At 42.0% G+C, this 18265-nt stretch overlaps 3 protein-coding genes across 22 annotated transcripts in view; 2 read left to right on the top strand and 1 right to left on the bottom strand.

Moving 5' to 3' along the window:
- Positions 1-4672, top strand: part of LOC6581437 — a 40167-nt gene extending 35495 nt beyond the window's left edge. For 3 of the 16 annotated variants that reach the window (XM_044010257.1, XM_044010255.1, XM_044010263.1), the window contains 9 exons: positions 61-260; positions 320-497; positions 623-631; positions 867-920; positions 1046-1646; positions 2107-2911; positions 2985-3121; positions 3726-3985; positions 4047-4672. In XM_044010257.1, the coding sequence (XP_043866192.1) occupies positions 61-260; positions 320-497; positions 623-631; positions 867-920; positions 1046-1646; positions 2107-2911; positions 2985-3121; positions 3726-3985; positions 4047-4313 (2511 nt within the window). In that variant the 3' untranslated portion in view covers positions 4314-4672. The remainder of the gene's footprint in view (positions 1-60; positions 261-319; positions 498-622; positions 632-866; positions 921-1045; positions 1647-2106; positions 2912-2984; positions 3122-3725; positions 3986-4046) is intronic. The other 13 variants (XM_044010256.1, XM_044010258.1, XM_015161841.3 and 10 more) reach the window with 13 other exon arrangements.
- A 4051-nt stretch (positions 4673-8723) lies between these two features.
- On the top strand, positions 8724-12845 carry LOC6581436 (purine nucleoside phosphorylase). 4 transcript variants are annotated; one of them, XM_015161831.3, is made up of 3 exons: positions 8724-9151; positions 11498-11569; positions 11857-12845. In XM_015161831.3, the coding sequence occupies exons 1-3, from the start codon at positions 9030-9032 to the stop codon at positions 12710-12712; spliced, it is 1050 nt and encodes a 349-aa protein (XP_015017317.1). In that variant the 5' UTR covers positions 8724-9029; the 3' UTR covers positions 12713-12845. The 4 variants fall into 4 exon arrangements, with proteins under 4 accessions (XP_015017317.1, XP_002007166.2, XP_015017316.1 ...); XM_002007130.4 differs by having other exon boundaries at positions 8725-9151; positions 11495-11569; XM_015161830.3 differs by lacking the exon at positions 11498-11569 and having other exon boundaries at positions 8725-9151.
- A 2411-nt stretch (positions 12846-15256) lies between these two features.
- Positions 15257-18265, bottom strand: part of LOC6581429 (supervillin) — a 111105-nt gene continuing 108096 nt past the window's right edge. For both annotated transcript variants that reach the window (XM_032731897.2, XM_044009627.1), the window contains 3 exons: positions 16200-18236; positions 15891-16138; positions 15257-15826 (listed from right to left, as the gene is read on the bottom strand). In XM_032731897.2, coding sequence (XP_032587788.2) covers positions 15587-15826; positions 15891-16138; positions 16200-18236 — 2525 coding nt within the window. In that variant the 3' untranslated portion in view covers positions 15257-15586. The remainder of the gene's footprint in view (positions 15827-15890; positions 16139-16199; positions 18237-18265) is intronic.

Genomic DNA, 18265 nt, shown 5'->3' with positions numbered 1-18265 from the left:
TAAGTGAAATTCAATTATCAATAGTATATCATATTTATAGATAATCTTTTCCCGCTACAGGTCAACGATCAGATAATCGAGGTAGACGGCAAGAGTCTTGTGGGCGTTACCCAAGCTTATGCAGCTTCAGTATTGCGCAATACATCCGGTCTAGTCAAATTCCAAATCGGACGTGAGCGAGATCCCGAGAATTCCGAGGTCGCTCAGCTCATACGGCTAAGTCTGCAAGCCGATCGAGAGAAAGAGGAACGCATCAAACGGTAATTGGCTTGCCTATCGGAACTATTTAGTTAAGTAATTTGGTTGATTTTGCTTGTAGTCAACAAGAGGAGTATCTGCGTCGCACGCTCGACTACTCCGAGGACTCGACGCAACCCGTGTCCGCCAATTCGAGTGTCTGCGAGGGACCCTCTAGTCCCGTACAGGTCGAGCATCCAATGGAGGTCGAGGCCACACACTCGCAGGAGGTTGAGTCGCTCAAGCGACTCCTCCAGGAGGTTTGTCCACTTGGCAATTTAAGATATCTAATATTATATTTGAAGTTGTGCTAAAATCGTGTTCTTTTTCTCTCCTTTTGCTGAATTTCAAAATTGGTTTGTACCACGCGGAAATTGAAACACAGCATAAAGCGGTAATTGGTTAAACGAACTAAAAAAAAAATGTCTCTAAGAGAAACAAACAGACGAAGGACAGACTTCATATCATTATTAAGATTTTAGTTTATTTGATATATTAAAAATTATTCTATAAGCTGGAAGTTGATTGGGCTTAAGATGACTATCAAATGTAGCTAGAAATATTTATTACCTTAATTTTGATTTTGTTATAATTTATTTGATTTTTTGTTTTTGTTTTATTCCATCCAGAGCGAAATGTGTTGCTTGGTTAAGGAAGAAATTATTCAAAATCTGAAACGGAAGGTTTGTTCTTTATGAATTTTTAATTTAAACATAATTTATTCATCAGTCTCATATCATCCCATCATATGATTCTGATTATACAATGAAGACTAATTGTCATCCACTCTTTCCTCCTCTACCTGTAGCTGGTGAAGCTGGAAACAACGGGCAATGAGAATGAGCTGCTGAGCGAACGTTTGCGACAGAGCGAGCGGGAGCTGGGCAACATCAAGAAGGAGGCGGCCAATCTGCAGAATATGCTGCAGCAGTCCCAGGCCCAGTACATGGCATTGGACAAGAAGTACAACAAGGCCAAGCGGCTGGTGCGCGAGTATCAGCAGCGGGAGCTGGACATGTGCCATCGCGAGGAGTTCTATCAGCAGTTGCTTCAGGAGAAGGACACCGAATACAATGCGCTGGTCAAGAAGCTAAAGGATCGTGTCATCAATCTGGAGCACGAGCTGCAGGAGACGCAACGAAAGGCTGGTTTTCCAGTCGGCCTGCCCTACGACAGCGCCACACTGAAGCTAACGCCCCAGATGATGCGTAAGACGCCGCCAAAGCCGCTCTTCCATAAGCTGGAAACGGAACTGTCCGACACGGAAATCTCCGATTTGTCGCCCGACGGCGATGGCGTCAAAACCGCAACGGTTGAGCGTAAAGTTCCCGTTAAGGACGAACTAGACGCGGCCGTGCCGCAGCACGAGCTCCTCGACAATTCGGTTAACAAGACCAAGATCGAGCTGGGTGAGTACTCTCCACTGCATTATTAAGTTTAGTTCAGCTGCTCGCACTTCATCAATTCCATTTCGATTTTCGTTTTTGCTGTGTGTGTGGAAAATCGTAACGATTAAGTTTCGTATTGTTCTTTGATGCAGTTCAAACGCTTTGTCTCTGTGCTAAATGTTTTTGTTATTCTTCTTTTTGTTCTCTCTCTCTCTCTCTCACATACACAAACGTACACACTTTGTACATATATTGCCGCTGTCGCTCAATTTGATTTGTGTTTTTTGATCTGCTGCGTTATCGTGTGCGTTCCATATTTGTTTGTTCGTTTGATTTGATATTATCATCGCACTGCTGCGCCTCCTGACCACTATCACATACACACACACACACACAAAAATATGAAAAAAAAAAAAAAAAATATAAAAAATATTGCAATACAAAAAAACTCGCATCGAATCACAAACAATCTAAACAAAAGCCTCCCGGGGTGGTCTAGCCAATCGCCAGCTGCCATCCTCGAACGTGCCCAATGGCAGCAGCAGCAGCAACGGGGCCAGCGAGCTGCTGATTAATGGCAATCTGTCCAAGCGCAGCAGAAGCAACAGCCGCAGCTCCGACTGCACACTGGACGACAGCGATGAGGAGGAGGCGCAGGAGGTGGTGCAGCTGGAGCAGACTGCCCACATTTTGGCAGCGAGTGCGCCCGTGAGCCACGAAAGCATCAGCCTGTCCAATGGCAATTCGCATCTGCTGGCCAACATGAACAACCTGCTGCAGAGCCATCCGCCTGCCTCGAATGCCATTATAGGCAGCGGCATTATTCCAGTCTCGAACGGACATGTGGGCACCACCACGGCCATTTTGCTGAATTCGACGTCGACCTCGGCCTCGTCCAGCTCATCGAACCAGTCGACGGCGCGCGAAGCACAAATCAATCAGCTCTACGCTCAGGTGCACAAGGATCCCAGCAAGCAACAGCAGCAGCAGGCGCAGCATCAAGCGTCCGGTTTATTCAAGACCTCGCTGGGCTCGCCCGGCGACGCAGGAGGCGGCTTGAACGACTTCCATCGGGGCAGCATGACAACCTTTGGCACGGCCAGCAATCGTGATCTCAACAGCTCGTACGATTCAATTGTCGGCTCGAATGATAAGCTGGCCGATGCGAATGACCAGGGCGAGAACTGGATGTATCCGAGTCGTCGACGCGTCGCCCCCAATGGCACCAAGTTGCCGGGCTCCAGTTTCACCGACCAGCTCAATCAAGCACTGTCTGACCGTGAGAGGTGGGTGATCCCGAAATACACACTCACACACACACTGTTACACAAACTATACTATACGTTCGGAATTTTGCAGGCGTCTGGGGGACGGCTCCTCGCGCCACTCCAGCGACGATTACACGGAGATCAACAAGAACCAAAGCGCCGCAGCGATCAATTGCAAAACGCTGATCAATGAGATTCGCCAGGCGGTCAATGAAGCACAGCCAAAAGGTGAAATAACAATCAAATACTGATGCTCGAACCCGGTTCGATTATCTATCCTAAACAAAAAACAAAACTAACGCAAATTCTCTATCCCAATTATCCACAAACAAAAACTATTATATTGTTGAGAGGCAGCTATTCATGTGCACATAAAGACATTCTCTCTGTTTGCTGTATACTTATCGAATTGCTAAAATGAAATGAAAAACAATAATGCTAAATACTGTTATACTCAACTGTTACATTTAACTGTTATATTGAACGTTAATACGTGTGCCATTTCATTGAACGTATTCCTAATACTGTTATACTCAACTGTTATATTGAACATGTGCCCTTACTATATATACTAAATACTGTTATATTGAACGTTAATATATGTGCCATATCATTTAACGTATCCCTTTCCACATATGCCAAATTGCTATAGCCGTATTCACGTATCTTATGCTCTTTATCTATCCGTTCATCAGGTGCATACAACAAGGCATCGAAGAAGTATTAATATGAAACTATTATCTCTTTTTTCTCCCTTTCTCTCTCTCTCTCTCCCTCCTTTTTGATCTCTAACTATTTCCACTAACCAAAATGCATTGTAAACCGTATAAAGTTAAACAAGTTGTTCCGCAATCGCTCTCCCCGCCCGGCACAGTGCCCTGGCAGCAACAGCATCATCATCAGACGCAGTCGGCCCATGCCACGGGTCCGCCCTCGCCGACGAGCATGTCGTCGGGCTGCTCCTCGCCGGGATACTCGCCCAGCCGAACATTGGATCTGTCCGGCTCCAGTTCCAGTTTCTCGGACAGAAAAGCTGCGGCCGCTTGCTACAATTACAAAGGCGGCCCAGTGCACGAATGGACCAAGGAACAGGTAAACTAACATCAGTATAACAGTCTGTTATTTGAATGACAATGATTAATGGTTGACGCAGGTGGGCCACTGGCTGATGGGCATTGAGCTGGAGCGCTATATACCTGTCTTCAAGGAGCACAACGTGGAGGGCGGCGCCCTGCTCACGCTCGACTCAAAGGACTTCAAGACCTTGGGCGTTTGCGGCGACGATAAGAACAGGTTGAAGAAGCGATTGAAGGACCTGAAGGCGAGCATCGAAAAGGAGCGCAAGGACATGGAGCGAGAGCGTCGCGAGCGCGAGAAAGCCATACGCAAGGCCGAAAAGAAGGCGGCCAAAAAGAAATAAGTAGTTGAATTCTAGATCTTAAGCAACAAAGTAGCCAAAAACCAAACCATATATGCATACTGGGCAGTCATAACATCTCTATGCATACCACAACAGATGCGTTTAAGTATATATAGATATACATATATAATTATAGGAACATAACACATATATACAAGTATATATTAGTGCATAAACTTATAAAAGATAATATAAGACAAACCCCATAAATTATTTGTACAACATACACAAACAAACACACACTTAGAGATCTATAATACGTACTACATTTTAAACTATTGAAATTAATACAGCTTAGACGTATTTATGAACTATTCTATAACATATATAATAATAAAAATTGAAAACACAAAAAGGAAGACAACACAGACATGGTCCAGGGTTGGGTGGGTTAAGGATGCCCAAACTGACATTGAAATCCAAAAAGGTTTAAAATCACAACTTAAGTTATCCGAATCGAAAGAGAAGAGAAGAATAAGCACACGCCAACATAGAAACAAAAAAAAAAAAAAAAAAAAGAGAAAGCGTTGGACTGACTGATTTTTATGAATTATTTTTAGGAAAAAGCGAAAAAATAAAAATAATAATGAAAATATGAATAATGGAAGAATCCACTTGAAACGAGAATGGAACACGACAAAATTGTACGACTAGCACACTTAAGGAATTCTCTGAACAGACTTGAAGCGGCCTTGAGCAGCTTTAACTAAATTTACAAGACATACATAAATGTACTAACAACTTATCTTATAAATAATTCTAAATACATGCATAAATGTTTAATATTTAAGTGAATTGCAAAAGGCAAACTATCGCGAACACACACACACACATACAACACCCAACACACACAATGTCTGTCATGTTCTTTGTTTTCAATAGCAATTACCTTGTGCAATTTCTAGCATAACATAACATTACAATACAATATATATATATGTATGTTTGTATATCTCGATAATGTGTAACAACAGTTGCATTGTATTTGCCAAGATGGGTGTACCTCTTGCTAAAGTATTCGTATTTGCTTAGTGATATATTTCGCCAGCCACTTAAGTACTTAAGTCTTAAACCCAAACTAAGAACAACAAACAGATCACGTCAGGTTAAACATTGCAAAGATCTTATCTACACATATGCATATGCATATGAATTTGTGCGTTTGCTTGTATCTAATTTTATGTTTTCGCGTGACTGCTTTTGATTAGTATATTTACTTTTGTATAAATATGTTTAGTTGATATATTACAAATATATACATATATACATGTATGTTTAACATAATATCCATTTGTGTTTACTGTGTCTATTCTCGCTTATTTATATATAATTTTTTTTTTTTTTTCAAAATAGATTTCAATTAGGTTTTTATTGATTGATTGAATTTTTAAATTAATTAATTTATTTATTCAATAGAATCTTGGCATATTGTTTGTCCAGGCTGAAACCCTCAATGTGCGCACAGAACCGGCTCAAACCCGAACTTCGTAATTCCTCCACTACTATCAAACTGAAATCTTCGTTTTCATAAATATTCATTTAGCTTAACATACAAATTAGTTTAACAACAAATTAAACAAAGTTTTGTGGCGCAGTTAAAATTTTGATATATTATTTACACATATATTAACATATATAGCAGAATTAATCTTTTCATTTAAATGACAAACCAAGTTTTGAATCCCTGTAGAAAATCTTGTTAGAATCCAACACACACACACAAACACAATCGTGCCTTCGTCATTGAGGAAACCGTCCCAGTTTTTTGAAAAACATAGAATATGGGCAACAGATCTGTTCGAATAGCGTACCCAACTTATGCGTTTCATGAATGTTGAATATATCGAAGAACCAATACAACCGCCGCATATGCCTTAAAAAAGAAATATTTAAACAATTTCAGTTCGAATTTCCCTGTTTGAAAAGTTTTCTCACTTGTTTTTTTTTTTGCACTTATCAGGTTTCAGTCTGGAACAGACAATTATTGAATATTCAATTTAATCCAAATATAGTATTACACAAATCCAATTTACTATAATTTTGTACGATTTGCTTTCATTAGACAGCGACTACAATGAGTGAATGAGTTTTGATATGGGATATTCGAGAGGACAGTTTGATAAATTTATTTGCATTGGATTGCGACAGTTGCTAATTATTTATAGTTCATATAATTTATTTTATTTTTTCATATTTTATTTAACTGTGCCTGGCTATTTCTCAAACTTGCATTTTCAGCTAAATTTCACTTCAATCTAGACAAGAAACTCAGTAAAAGCACAGAAAATAATAAAAACAATAGCAATGCAATCAACTTGGCTACTTTATCAATCTATATATATATATTCAAATTAATTGAAAAATTAATAAAAATAAATAATAAAATAAAAATATTTGAAAGCTGTCTATTGCTACACTCAATTAACGTTTTTATAAATATTTCACAGCCATAAATCAACGAGTTTTTGTTTTTTTTTTTAAATGAATGTAGTTAAACTGCGCAGAAGTAAATAAATTTCCCCTGTACTTTATGTGTGGTTAGTTAATTTTTAGTGTAAATATTACACATATCTCGACAAAATACTAAACAAAAACCAAAACACCTGTTGTGAAATATGTCCATGTGATGTGTGGAAAGATTAGGGATAAACTTGCATTTCGTTACAAAATGTACTTAAGGATTTTATAGGCGTGTAACGACTGCGTGATACTCGCTCATGTAATACAAATCTTAAAATTTAAATAATATGTAATTCTAGTATTTTTAACAGTCAAACTAAATGCCTTAAAAATATTCTTAATTTCTGGTATTTTCAATACTTTTGCAGTTTTATCTTTAAATTATTTTACACAACGATTAACAAGTCTAGTTGAACACAGCAAATTCCAAGTATCAAGACAGCCCAATATTCCAATAGAAAACTAATATACTCCCTTCACTAAAAGAACGAGTATAGCACCTGACATGACAGTTGCATCTTAAATGAGTTATCGTGTTGTGCAACCTTTTGTTTTTTCTTTGATGTTTTCCGATTTCGTTCAAAGATGCAGTAAGGAGATAGCTAAATGAAAATCTGGCTCTGGAATTTCTTCTTATCAGTTTGGGAATTTTCCATGCCTCGCGCTCGGCCAGCCAATCGATCGTCTGCTACCTGCTGCCCTGGTCAGAGACCACAGCTCACAGTGTTGGTCAACTCTTGAGGAAGTTTCAAGAATACCGCACTTAATCGGGGAAAGTACATTTATACAAAACTTTACTAGCAACTTTACCATGGTGCGTGTGATAAGTGTGGTAGCTCAGCAAGCAGCGTCAGCTTTTCGTCGGAATCGTATTTTTCCAATAATTGCACAAAGACTAATAAAAGTTGTTTACTTGAAATGAAAATCGAAATCAGGCAAACAAATACAATACATCACGATGACGTCCATATACATGCGTGAATATGTATTTTTATGCCCCCCTCGAAACGGAATTGATAACCCTGCAAGCTTCGTTTCAGTTAGGAAGACAACTGATTAGTGAGTTGTTTTTTTATTGTTTATAATTAGAGTTCCTTAACTTAAGCGTTAAATCATATTATTTATAGCTGTTGCCAGGTAATGCAGCTGCAATTATATATGTACATTCATCCATATATTCTATATGAGCTTTCACTGTTTCAGGTCTTATCAATGAATCGAATGATTTCAGCATTAAGTAAAATTTTTATTACATTTTTATTCGCCTTGTGTCCAAGCACAGCTTGTGAGATAAGAGAGGAACAGACTAATAACAAAAACAATAACAAATATAGCGTGGGGCATGTTTAAAACAATGTTTAAAAATAAAATGTTTTTTATTTGCATTTTTTAATTTGCAATCGGCATTTGTGGGAGGGAGTTCGTGACAAAGCCGGTATTATTTAATTCGAAATTTTTGTTTAATGAATTTTTAAACATTTGTCACATAGTTTAAAACACTAACGACTCGAGTTTCTGTTGCAATATAATTTTGGTATTTAGTAATGAAGTTTAATCTAATCAGTTTCAAGCTTTTAATTGGTGATATTATGGCCAATTTCCAGTCATTAATTGTTTTTATGAAGTCACCTATCGAGTAGAGAACTCTGTTTACTTATCTTATTCTTTATATACATGTTCATTTTTGCTATTTAGTTTTGCTTGTTATTATTTAGAAATTTATTAAATTTTGTCCAATTGAATGAGTTTAAGAGATTCGATTCCGGTTTGTGTCTCTGACGTTCATATAACAACGAGCAGTAGCAGAGGCAGCCGCATCGCCGATCCTAAATTGAATATTTAACAATAAACGTCGACGTCGACAGCGACGCGCACAGTGACGCCAGCAGCGCAGCTGGCGCGAGCAGCGTGTGTCGACTGCGGTTTAAAAGGCGAAGCGCCGCTGACGACGCGACTCAATTATCAAAGAACACTCGAGCAGGCAGGCGCAGCTAGGAAATTAAATAGCAACTGAAACTGAAACTGAAACGCGAAACGCGTAAACACAATAAAAATAAAGCAAGAAATCGCGACAACTAAACGAGATAACAAAAGACATTCCACTTGTTCAACTTAAATTAGTTTTGATTTGTTTATAATAAATCTAAAATCGGCGCCAACTAGCTAACACTCAGCTGAGATACAACGGAGAATCTCAGAGTTGTGCTAAAACATTTATATAAGATTCGCTTATCTATTAAACAAATACTCTGAATCATGACTGGCTACAGCTCGAAGACCGACGTGGCTACGGCCAACGGCAAGCAGAATGGCAGCGGCAACCAAACCGGAGAGAATGGCACCAAACCCACGGAATTCACGCCCCAGGGGAATCACGCGTAAGTAGACAATGGGGAGCGGGCTTTACGGGCTTCAGCGCTAGGCCTGGGCATAGCCCAGTTACATATTTTATCCAAATAAAAGTGCAATCAATAATATTACCTTTACCTGTGCGGAGCCTATCGTTGTCAGGGCTGACATCATGTGTTGACCAAGCTATTATTATTGTAGTGCTCAAGGGCCGGGCCGCTGGGCCACCGGACCACCCCAAAATCAATAGAAATCCAATGCCCCTCGGGTAGGCCTTGATTTCGGCATGTCGTAGTTGGCTCCAAAATTACTTTTTTATTACTCCAAATTTTCTGTTGCCTGTTTGATACACAACTTTTTGATCGAAAATTCTACGCTGGGTTTTGGTTTGCGGCCGCATTTCTTTATCTTGCTCTCAGTCGGCAGAATGTGTTCGCGCGATTGCTGTAACAACAAGGGTCCTGTCAGCAGGACCAAGGAGGGCAATCCCTGCGAGAAGAAAACTCAGAAACAGGAGTCCGAAATCATAGTGCCGACGCCACAGAGTTTGCTGTAAGTTGAGGCCAACCAAGGCCAGGGAAGTCGTCCTGAGTTGCCGTTGGTTTAGACTCCAGAGTCTCCTCTTATATAGCCCAAAGCAAACGATCTCGAAGATCGCTTTCGAGAACATCGAAACGTATCATCAGCTCCCTTTAGCATTTCTATATACACATATATGTATATTCGTATATCAGGTCTATTGAACTGTCCTTGATCTTACCGTTGATATTTCGTGGTCCGCTGCCCAAACATAAATTAAGTGATTCCAGAATACCAAATTACTGGCAATAGGGTTATCAATTTGCGTTCGTTCGCTCATTAAGAAACCATCTTTAGCGATTACAAATGACGTCGATGATTATGGGCTGGAAATGCTAATGCCCCCAAAGCGGAGCGATACGAACGGTGCTCAGCTCTGGCGCCCACTTCATCTAAATTGTTGATAAACATTCCTTGCCAATTGTGCGTAGAGCGCGTTCTGACCCAGTTAATCAGCCGCTGTTCTCGATTGGCCGACAAAAATGGGCGTGTGCTGCGATCTTGACATAGGCCTTTATCTGTGTATATACATTATATGAATCAACTAAGCTTTGTTGTTACCACTTGGTAACGCGATAAAGCCAAGTGTAGATTATTGTTTTGTTTTTGTTTCACGAACTTGTTGAATTTTAATCTATTGATTAGAATTTAATCGCTCATTAAATTTTAAAAATAATAGCCAAATGTGAAGTTCTAACTCTTTCAAATCAAATGATGCCAGGCTTCAATATAAACCCTTCTATATAGGGTATCCTCTAGTATATATATTTACATTTTGGTGAGAGTATCGCCAAGTCAATCTTCAAATTCTTATTTCAGTTTAGTTTTCAAACTGGTTGCAAAGATTTGCGTCTTTGCTGAAATGTTAAAACTTTTTTGGCTTTCAAAGAAGTTGTTCTGATCGTTTAATATATGTTATATATATGCAATACATTTAGCATAGCCGGTTTCAATTTTATAATTAACATTTTTAGCTGGGCAAATTAAGTATTATAATTAAGTTTTAATTGCTAGAACACATGTAAAATCAAAGCGTTTTGTTAGAACACATTCTTGCTTATACACTGAACCTATTGAAAATGGAAATTTGGGGTAATATGTGTTTGTGATTATGTATGTTACAGGCTGAAATAGGCTTAACAGAATCCATAGATCCCGTGAGTGTTTATATTCCTGATCAAGATGACAAGCTGAGTTGATATAGTCTGAGAGTCTGTCTCTTCCTCTAGCTCGACATTGCCTTGTATTAAGTTAGGGTATTTCAAGAGGAGCTCTCCCAACTAGAACACTTTTACTTGTTTGTTTCGCGTGACGAAATTTGTACAGCAATTTCATGAGCTTGCTAGACCGATAGACTGAGAGAGATAACCCATAGCCAGATCGATGTGCCCTAAGCCCTAGTCGCATTACATATGGCATTCGGAAAAAACAGCACAAATTAATAAACAATCTCTGTCTGGCAAAATATTTTTGAGACTAGTGAAAATGATTCGAAAATAGAATTTTTCCGCATCTGATAAGCATTACATCTTTCCTTTCCATTTTAAATTTGATTTGGCTTTAGATTGAAATGTAGACTAAAACTTTAAACTGGGCAAGAGATGTAAGAAAGTATTTCACTCTTTTGTTCTTTCGGAAAATGGTTTTTTTACTTCATCTTCAAATGAAATTGGAATTATGTAGTCTTACCATTTAAACAGTTGGGGTATATATCAATATTTATTTTTGATTTGTACTAGCACTTGAGGAATTACAATAAAAACATTATTAAATACTCTTTCAATCACTTGCAGCAGCAGCGAAAACAATATTCAATGCTCCCTAACGTCCGACGAGTTCCGGGCAGTGAATTTGATGCGCCAAGACATGTTTGTAGACCAATTTATATCTGATCTTTGTGTGTGTCACTGTCTTGTCACTGTCTTTATCACAATCGTGCACGCTCACAACATATTTCACTTTGCAAACTTGTTTACCATCTAACTAATTGTAATTGTACTTTGATCGATAAGAGTTATGCAAGTAGAATTATTCAAAATTCTTTTCAGTTGATCGTCTTTTGTTGTACCCAACAGTCATTGCAATGTACAATATGCATGTATTATTCTATTCTGTGTAATGATCCGCTAGCTAATGGTTTATATGATGTTTTCAGGTATCCCTATGAGGTGATCCAGGAGATTGCTGACTTCATTGTCAAGGGCTCCGGCATCCGACCCAAAATTGGCATCATCTGCGGCTCTGGACTTGGCTCATTGGCCGATATCATACAGAACCCCAAAGTCTTCGACTACGAGAAGATCCCGAACTTCCCGGTTTCCACAGTGGAGGGACATGCTGGCCGACTGGTCGTCGGCACCTTGGAGGGCGCCAACGTGATGGCGATGCAGGGCCGCTTCCACTTCTATGAGGGCTACCCGCTGGCCAAGTGCTCGATGCCGGTGCGCGTGATGAAGCTCTGCGGCGTTGAGTATCTGTTCGCTACGAATGCGGCGGGCGGTATTAACCCGAAGTACGCCGTCGGCGACATTATGCTGATGCACGATCATGTCAACATGCTGGGCTTTGCGGGCAACTCGCCGCTGCAGGGTCCCAATGACCCGCGCTTTGGGCCCCGCTTCCCCGCCTTGGTCAACTCGTACAACAAGGACCTGATCAACAAGGCCATCGAAATCAGCAAAACCATGGGCATCGAGTCGAGTGTGCATGTTGGCGTCTACTCCTGCCTGGGCGGACCCACCTACGAAACCATTGCCGAGCTGAAGGCCCTCCGCATGATGGGCGTCGATGCGGTCGGCATGTCGACGGTGCACGAAGTGATCACGGCCCGCCACTGCGACATGAAGGTGTTCGCCTTCAGCCTGATCACCAACAAGTGCGCCACTGAGTATAGCGACAAGAAGGACGACGAGGCCAGCCACGATGAGGTGATGGCCGTGGCCAAGAACAGGCAGAAGACCTGCTGCGAGCTCGTCTCTCGCCTTGTGGCCGAAATTCAAAAGACAGCGTAGACCAGCACTTGGCTTTTAGAATTTTATACAAATTAACAGTCTAAGCTAAACTATAGTTATCTAAATATAAGTATATGCTTAATACGTACTTTTAGAAAATGTTTAAATAAATCTAATACTTTTCTGAACTATATATGACGAAATCCTAAAGCATTTAAACTCTTGTAAGTTTGCCAAAATGTATTAACCAGACACTCATTAATCTCGCATTGGCTCGTAGATGTTCGAGAAGGTTTACTTGAACATCTACTTGAGTTGGGAAATAATTGCTGCGATATAGAGCCAAATTTCGAAGACAATTGTAAATTCAATTTACAATTTGCTCGAATTACAGTCAAAAATAAACACACACTATGAAGCATGAATAGTGCAGGTATCAGTATTCATCAGGAGTCATCAGAGGTAAGTGACCGCATTAACCCAAATTATTAAAAATCTCTTTTCTCTTTTCAGAGTGTCCATTAGCATCATAATCCCCGATTGCATATTATTTAACAGAAAAATAAACATGTAAACAAAAATGGTCCAGAATAGTATAAGGATGTTGCTGGTAAATGCTTTAATCTAAGAGAGATACATATATAAATAATTTACATATACTTCAGCAAAAACTATGTAAATTTGAAAATAAATAAATTTATATCAATAAATAATCGAACCGTGTTTTTATTTGACAGGGTCTTATTGCTGTCGATCAATTTTCAAACAGCAACGGTCGAAAAATAGCACAATATAAAAAATTGTTGCATAACTTAGGGGGCTGTTATTGCGGCCGTTGTCGCTCAAATTTTAAATTTTAACAGCACTCTGCTATTGCTATGTTTAATAACAGCCTCTCAACAGTACTCTGTTACTGTACTGTTAAGAAACTTTTTTCACCCTACAGCTCGTTCCTGTGTGCCTGGTACTTCACAAAAATTGCTCTTGAACTTTCAGAAGTACCAGGCGAACAGAAATGCGTAGTAGGGTGAAAAATGTTTGTTAACAGTAAGTGAGCATATCACTGTTATTGCTATGTTTAATAGCAGCCTCTCAACTGGACTCTGTTACTGTACTGTTAAGAAACATTTTTCACCCTACAGCTCGTTTCTGTGTGCCTGGTACTTCACCAAAATTGCTGTTGAAACTTCGGAAGTACCAGGCGAACAGAAATGCGTAGTAGGGTGAAAAATGTTTGTTAACAGTGAGTGAGCATAGCACTGTTATTGCTATGTTTAATAAAAGCCTCTCAACAGTACTCTGTTACTGTACTGTTATGAAACTTTTTTCACCCTACAGCTCGTTCCTGTGTGCCTGGTACTTCACGAAAATTGCTGTTGAAACTTCGGAAGTACCAGGCGAACAGAAATGCGTAGTAGGGTGAAAAATGTTTGTTAACAGTGAGTGAGCATAGCACTGTTATTGCTATGTTTAATAACAGCCTCTCAACAGTACTCTGTTACTGTACTGTTAAGAAACTTTTTTCACCCTACAGCTCGTTCCTGTGTGCCTGGTACTTCACCAAAATTGCTGTTGAAACTTCGGAAGTACCAGGCGAACAGAAATGCGTAGTAGGGTGAAAAATGTTTGTTAACAGTGAGTGAGCATAGCACTGTTATTGCTATGTTTAATAACAGCCTCTCAACAGTACTCTGTTACTGTACTGTTAAGAAACTTTTTTCACCCTACAGCTCGTTCCTGTGTGCCTGGTACTTCACCAAAATTGCTGTTGAAACTTCGGAAGTACCAGGCGAACAGAAATGCGTAGTAGGGTGAAAAATGTTTGTTAACAGTGAGTGAGCATAGCACTGTTATTGCTATGTTTAATAACAGCCTCTCAACAGTACTCGTTACTGTACTGTTAAGAAACTTTTTTCACCCTACAGCTCGTTCCTGTGTGCCTGGTACTTTGCCAAAATTGCTGTACACGATTTCGAGGTACCAGGCGAACAGCAATTAGTAGAAGAGTGAGAAATGTTAATAATGTATGTCATGATCAAGACACTCGATTTAATTTCGAACATATGCTAGGAAAGAGAAGACAGCTAAAGCATAAATCATACATATTTTTAGCCATGTGTATGATAATTGCCACACCTCCTTCTGCCCGTTACATACGTTTTAAGTTAATCATTAGTTATTTACGCATTTAATCGAATTCAATTATGACTGTAAATTGAACTCGAAAAAAATGACTCTTCTTATAGACCGGGGCTACATTATTCCTAGAATCCTCTTATCTGCTCATAAATTACAAATTAAAATAAAAAAAAAAAAAATTGTATAACCAATGTATGTTAATTTAAAAATTGTATTTGTTCAGTAAAAGCTAAATAATATAACATAAAATTGAAACATAAAAAATACATATGCTAAAATGGACAAAAAATTGAATATAATCAAATTTTGAATACATAATAATAAAAACTATGAAGATACGAAATGTCGTTCGTATTTTTCTAAAACTTTTTCTGTTGGCGCTCTTTAAAATTAAACAATCGAAATGTTGACTATGTACTATGCGAAATCAAAGTACATCGACTTAATATGTACAGGGTAAGAGTATTAAATTCTAACGTTTATTGATAGTTCAGTGCAATTTCATGATAATCTTTGTGCCGCCTGCAAACATATTGTGCCGTTATCATAAGATATAAATGTGTGTAAAAATGTTATATATGTAAATACCATGTATATATACGTTAAGTAAGTGTAAAGTACGAGAGTATATAGAGATATGCGCATGGGTATGTCATGTGGTAGCTGTAAATAGTCCTGGTAGAGTACACAATGTTCGTATATAAAGAGTTTTACGAAAATATTTGGTTGCAAGAGTAAGTAGTTTGTGATTGCGTTCACTTAAAAGTCTATATGGTCACATAATAGTAGTCTCGCCTAGAAGAGGCCGCGCTCCTTCTTCAGCTTGGTCTGCTTCCACACGGGCAACTGGTCGAACTCCGCGCGACTCACGCCGAGCGCCTGCTGAAATTCATTCGTGTTCAAGTAGAGCTCCAGGCGAGTGGGCTCGATGCCCTCTGGCAGTGGGCGAGCCTTAAGCACCTCCAGCGGATACTCGGTCTGGGTCATTTGTGCGAGCATTTCACTGATCGACATGGGCACATCGGTGCGACCATCCTGTAATACGCATAGTAGATATAGTTAATATAAGCAAACTGAGTAAGGTTGAGAATTGGCTTACCTCGATGTTGATTTCACGAACATCGGCACGCTCGCTCCAGTTGGGAAAGAGTGCCCTGAAGGCCACTGGCTCCAGGCCCGCCCAGACAACGTGGCCCTTGACCCCATGGAAGGCAACCGCCTCGTTCTCGCCATGCTTGGCACGCCAATAGTCGACGGCCGTTTCTAGAGCGGCTCGTCGCTCTGAGATCCAACGGTTGACACCCGCACGGTTGTCGTTCGTGGGGCTGCTGCGATCCTCGTCGTTGACTGCAATCAAAGAGACATTAGCATGCATATTCAATTGCTTAGGTCTGACCTGGAGACTCACTTTTAATGTCCTCCAGTGGCCACCAGCCCATCCAGAGCCACAATTCATCGCCGTCGTCGAGCAGGAATATAGTCGGCTGGCGAGCATTGTAGAGCTGTGCCTGTGAGAACGGATACGGGGACTGCAAGTCCTGGCAGCGCAGCGGATCGAGCAGCTCGTGGGCCGTAAAGACGCCTTGAGTGCTCGAGAAGTTGAACATGCGCAATGTGTAATCGTAGCACTTGGTTGACTTCAGCAGGCTACCATAGTCGGGCCTCTCAGCGAGATGAAGCGCCGTCTTGCAGGCATCGCTCTCCGCACCCTCCTCCAGCTCCTCCACTGCGGCACTTGCACAGTCGAACATGTCAGCCGGCAGCTGCTCCACGAGCTGCTGAGCAGCCGCCAAGACGACGCTGCGAGTGTGGCTGGCGCTCTTGCAGCCGTGCCAGACGAGCACCTGTCCCTCGATGCCATGGACGAGGAGCATGGAGCTGCGCGAGCGCAGCTGGCGCGCATCGCATTGGACTTCCTTGAGGATCGATTCCTCTGGAAGATTGCCTTGCAGCTGGTACAAACGCCACTCGGATCGCCTGGCCAGGCATTGTGCCCTGCGACCCTGGTGCTGCCACAGCTGACGGAAGAGTCGCACAAAGGCGGTGTTCTCCTCGCCTTGGGCCACGCGCATCTGGGCGCCCTTCTCCTTGTCCAGCTCCACGGTCAGCAGAGCTGCGGCGCCCTTCTCATTGGCGCTCGAGTCGACGCCCTGCCAGGTGAAATAGACGCAGCGATCGCGGCCCACAGTGCTGCGATTCGACACCTTGCCACTCAGCTCGCGCACTGTGACCGAGATCTGATATATCCAGCGCACGATATAGCTCTCCGTGGAGTAGAAGTGACCGTAGGTCTCGCGCGACTCGGCCGCATCGAAGTTGAACTCGTGGATTTGCCACTTATCGATCGACTTGCTAATGATGTCGAAGTGGCGCATTGTGTCGTTGTCGTAGTAGAAGTTGCCACGCCCCAAATTGGCCAGCTCAAGCACTAGATTGGGCTCCTGATAGGGCTCGCCCTTGTGCAGAGCTGCACCGTTGAGAGCGCGCACCACCTGCACGCCGTTGGCCAAGTAGTCCTTCTCGAGATCCTCGCGCTCCAGCTCTGGCCAGTCGCTGAACTTCTCCTTGAACAGCACCGTCTCCATATTTTGGGTAATCCTGCCCAGAACGCACCATTCCGGGCGCTGAGCGCAACGCTTGGCGTACTTTGTGCTCTCGCGCCGCCCGACGATGCTCGCATAGTTGATCGGATTCAGATAGCACTGGGCATAGTCTGCCGCATCCGGGGCATCGAAGTGCTCCTGGGCGAGTCGCATGGCCGCCCGCTTGTCATCCGTGCTCGCATTCTTGCCATTCCACACGTACAGCTCGCTGCCAAAGTCAAAGACCAGCACCTTGCGCGTGTCGAGCATCTCGACCTTGGGTATGCTGCCCCAGTACTTCTCGAGGGGCACAAGGGCATCGTTCTGGAACTCGTAGATCTTGTTCGTCTCGATCAGGCTGCTCTCGAACACATCGTCCTCGTCCGCATGGCCCGAGTCGGCAATCAGCGACTGCTGCTGCTGCTGCTGCTGCTGCTGCTGCTCCGATTCACCCAGCAGCGACCAGAACTGCCGCCACTCGCGCTCGTTCACGTATTTGCCGTCGGTGAGGATGACCTCCTGCGTGGCTGTGCAGCCCAGATCCTTGTTCTCCACAATCGCGGCGCAGATCTTCTTGCTGCGCGAGATCTCAATCACATTGGCGAACGAGCCCACGTAGCGGAACAGCTGCGTGCCCGCGACCAAGATGAAGCAGTCGCCCCGATTGAGCGACACCTGCGCAGGTGCCACCAGGCGCGTCTGCACATGCGTGCGTCCTTTCACGTGCAGCAGCATCAGGCGCTTGTAGGGCACCCACACCTGCTGCAGGGGAAGCGACGACGATCTCAGTGCCACCGACTTGAAGTCCTCGATCGAGGCGAGCCCTGCAATGGCCTCTGCTGCCAAATTGCTGCGCTGTCCATCTGTCGGATATGGGATGATTAGAGAGGCT

This window comes from Drosophila mojavensis, unplaced genomic scaffold, assembly GCF_018153725.1.
Source record: "Drosophila mojavensis isolate 15081-1352.22 unplaced genomic scaffold, ASM1815372v1 contig_74, whole genome shotgun sequence".
Taxonomy (NCBI): domain Eukaryota; kingdom Metazoa; phylum Arthropoda; class Insecta; order Diptera; family Drosophilidae; genus Drosophila; species Drosophila mojavensis.
Note: the sequence above shows the minus strand (reverse complement) of the source record. Positions and strands in the feature narration are given on the sequence as shown.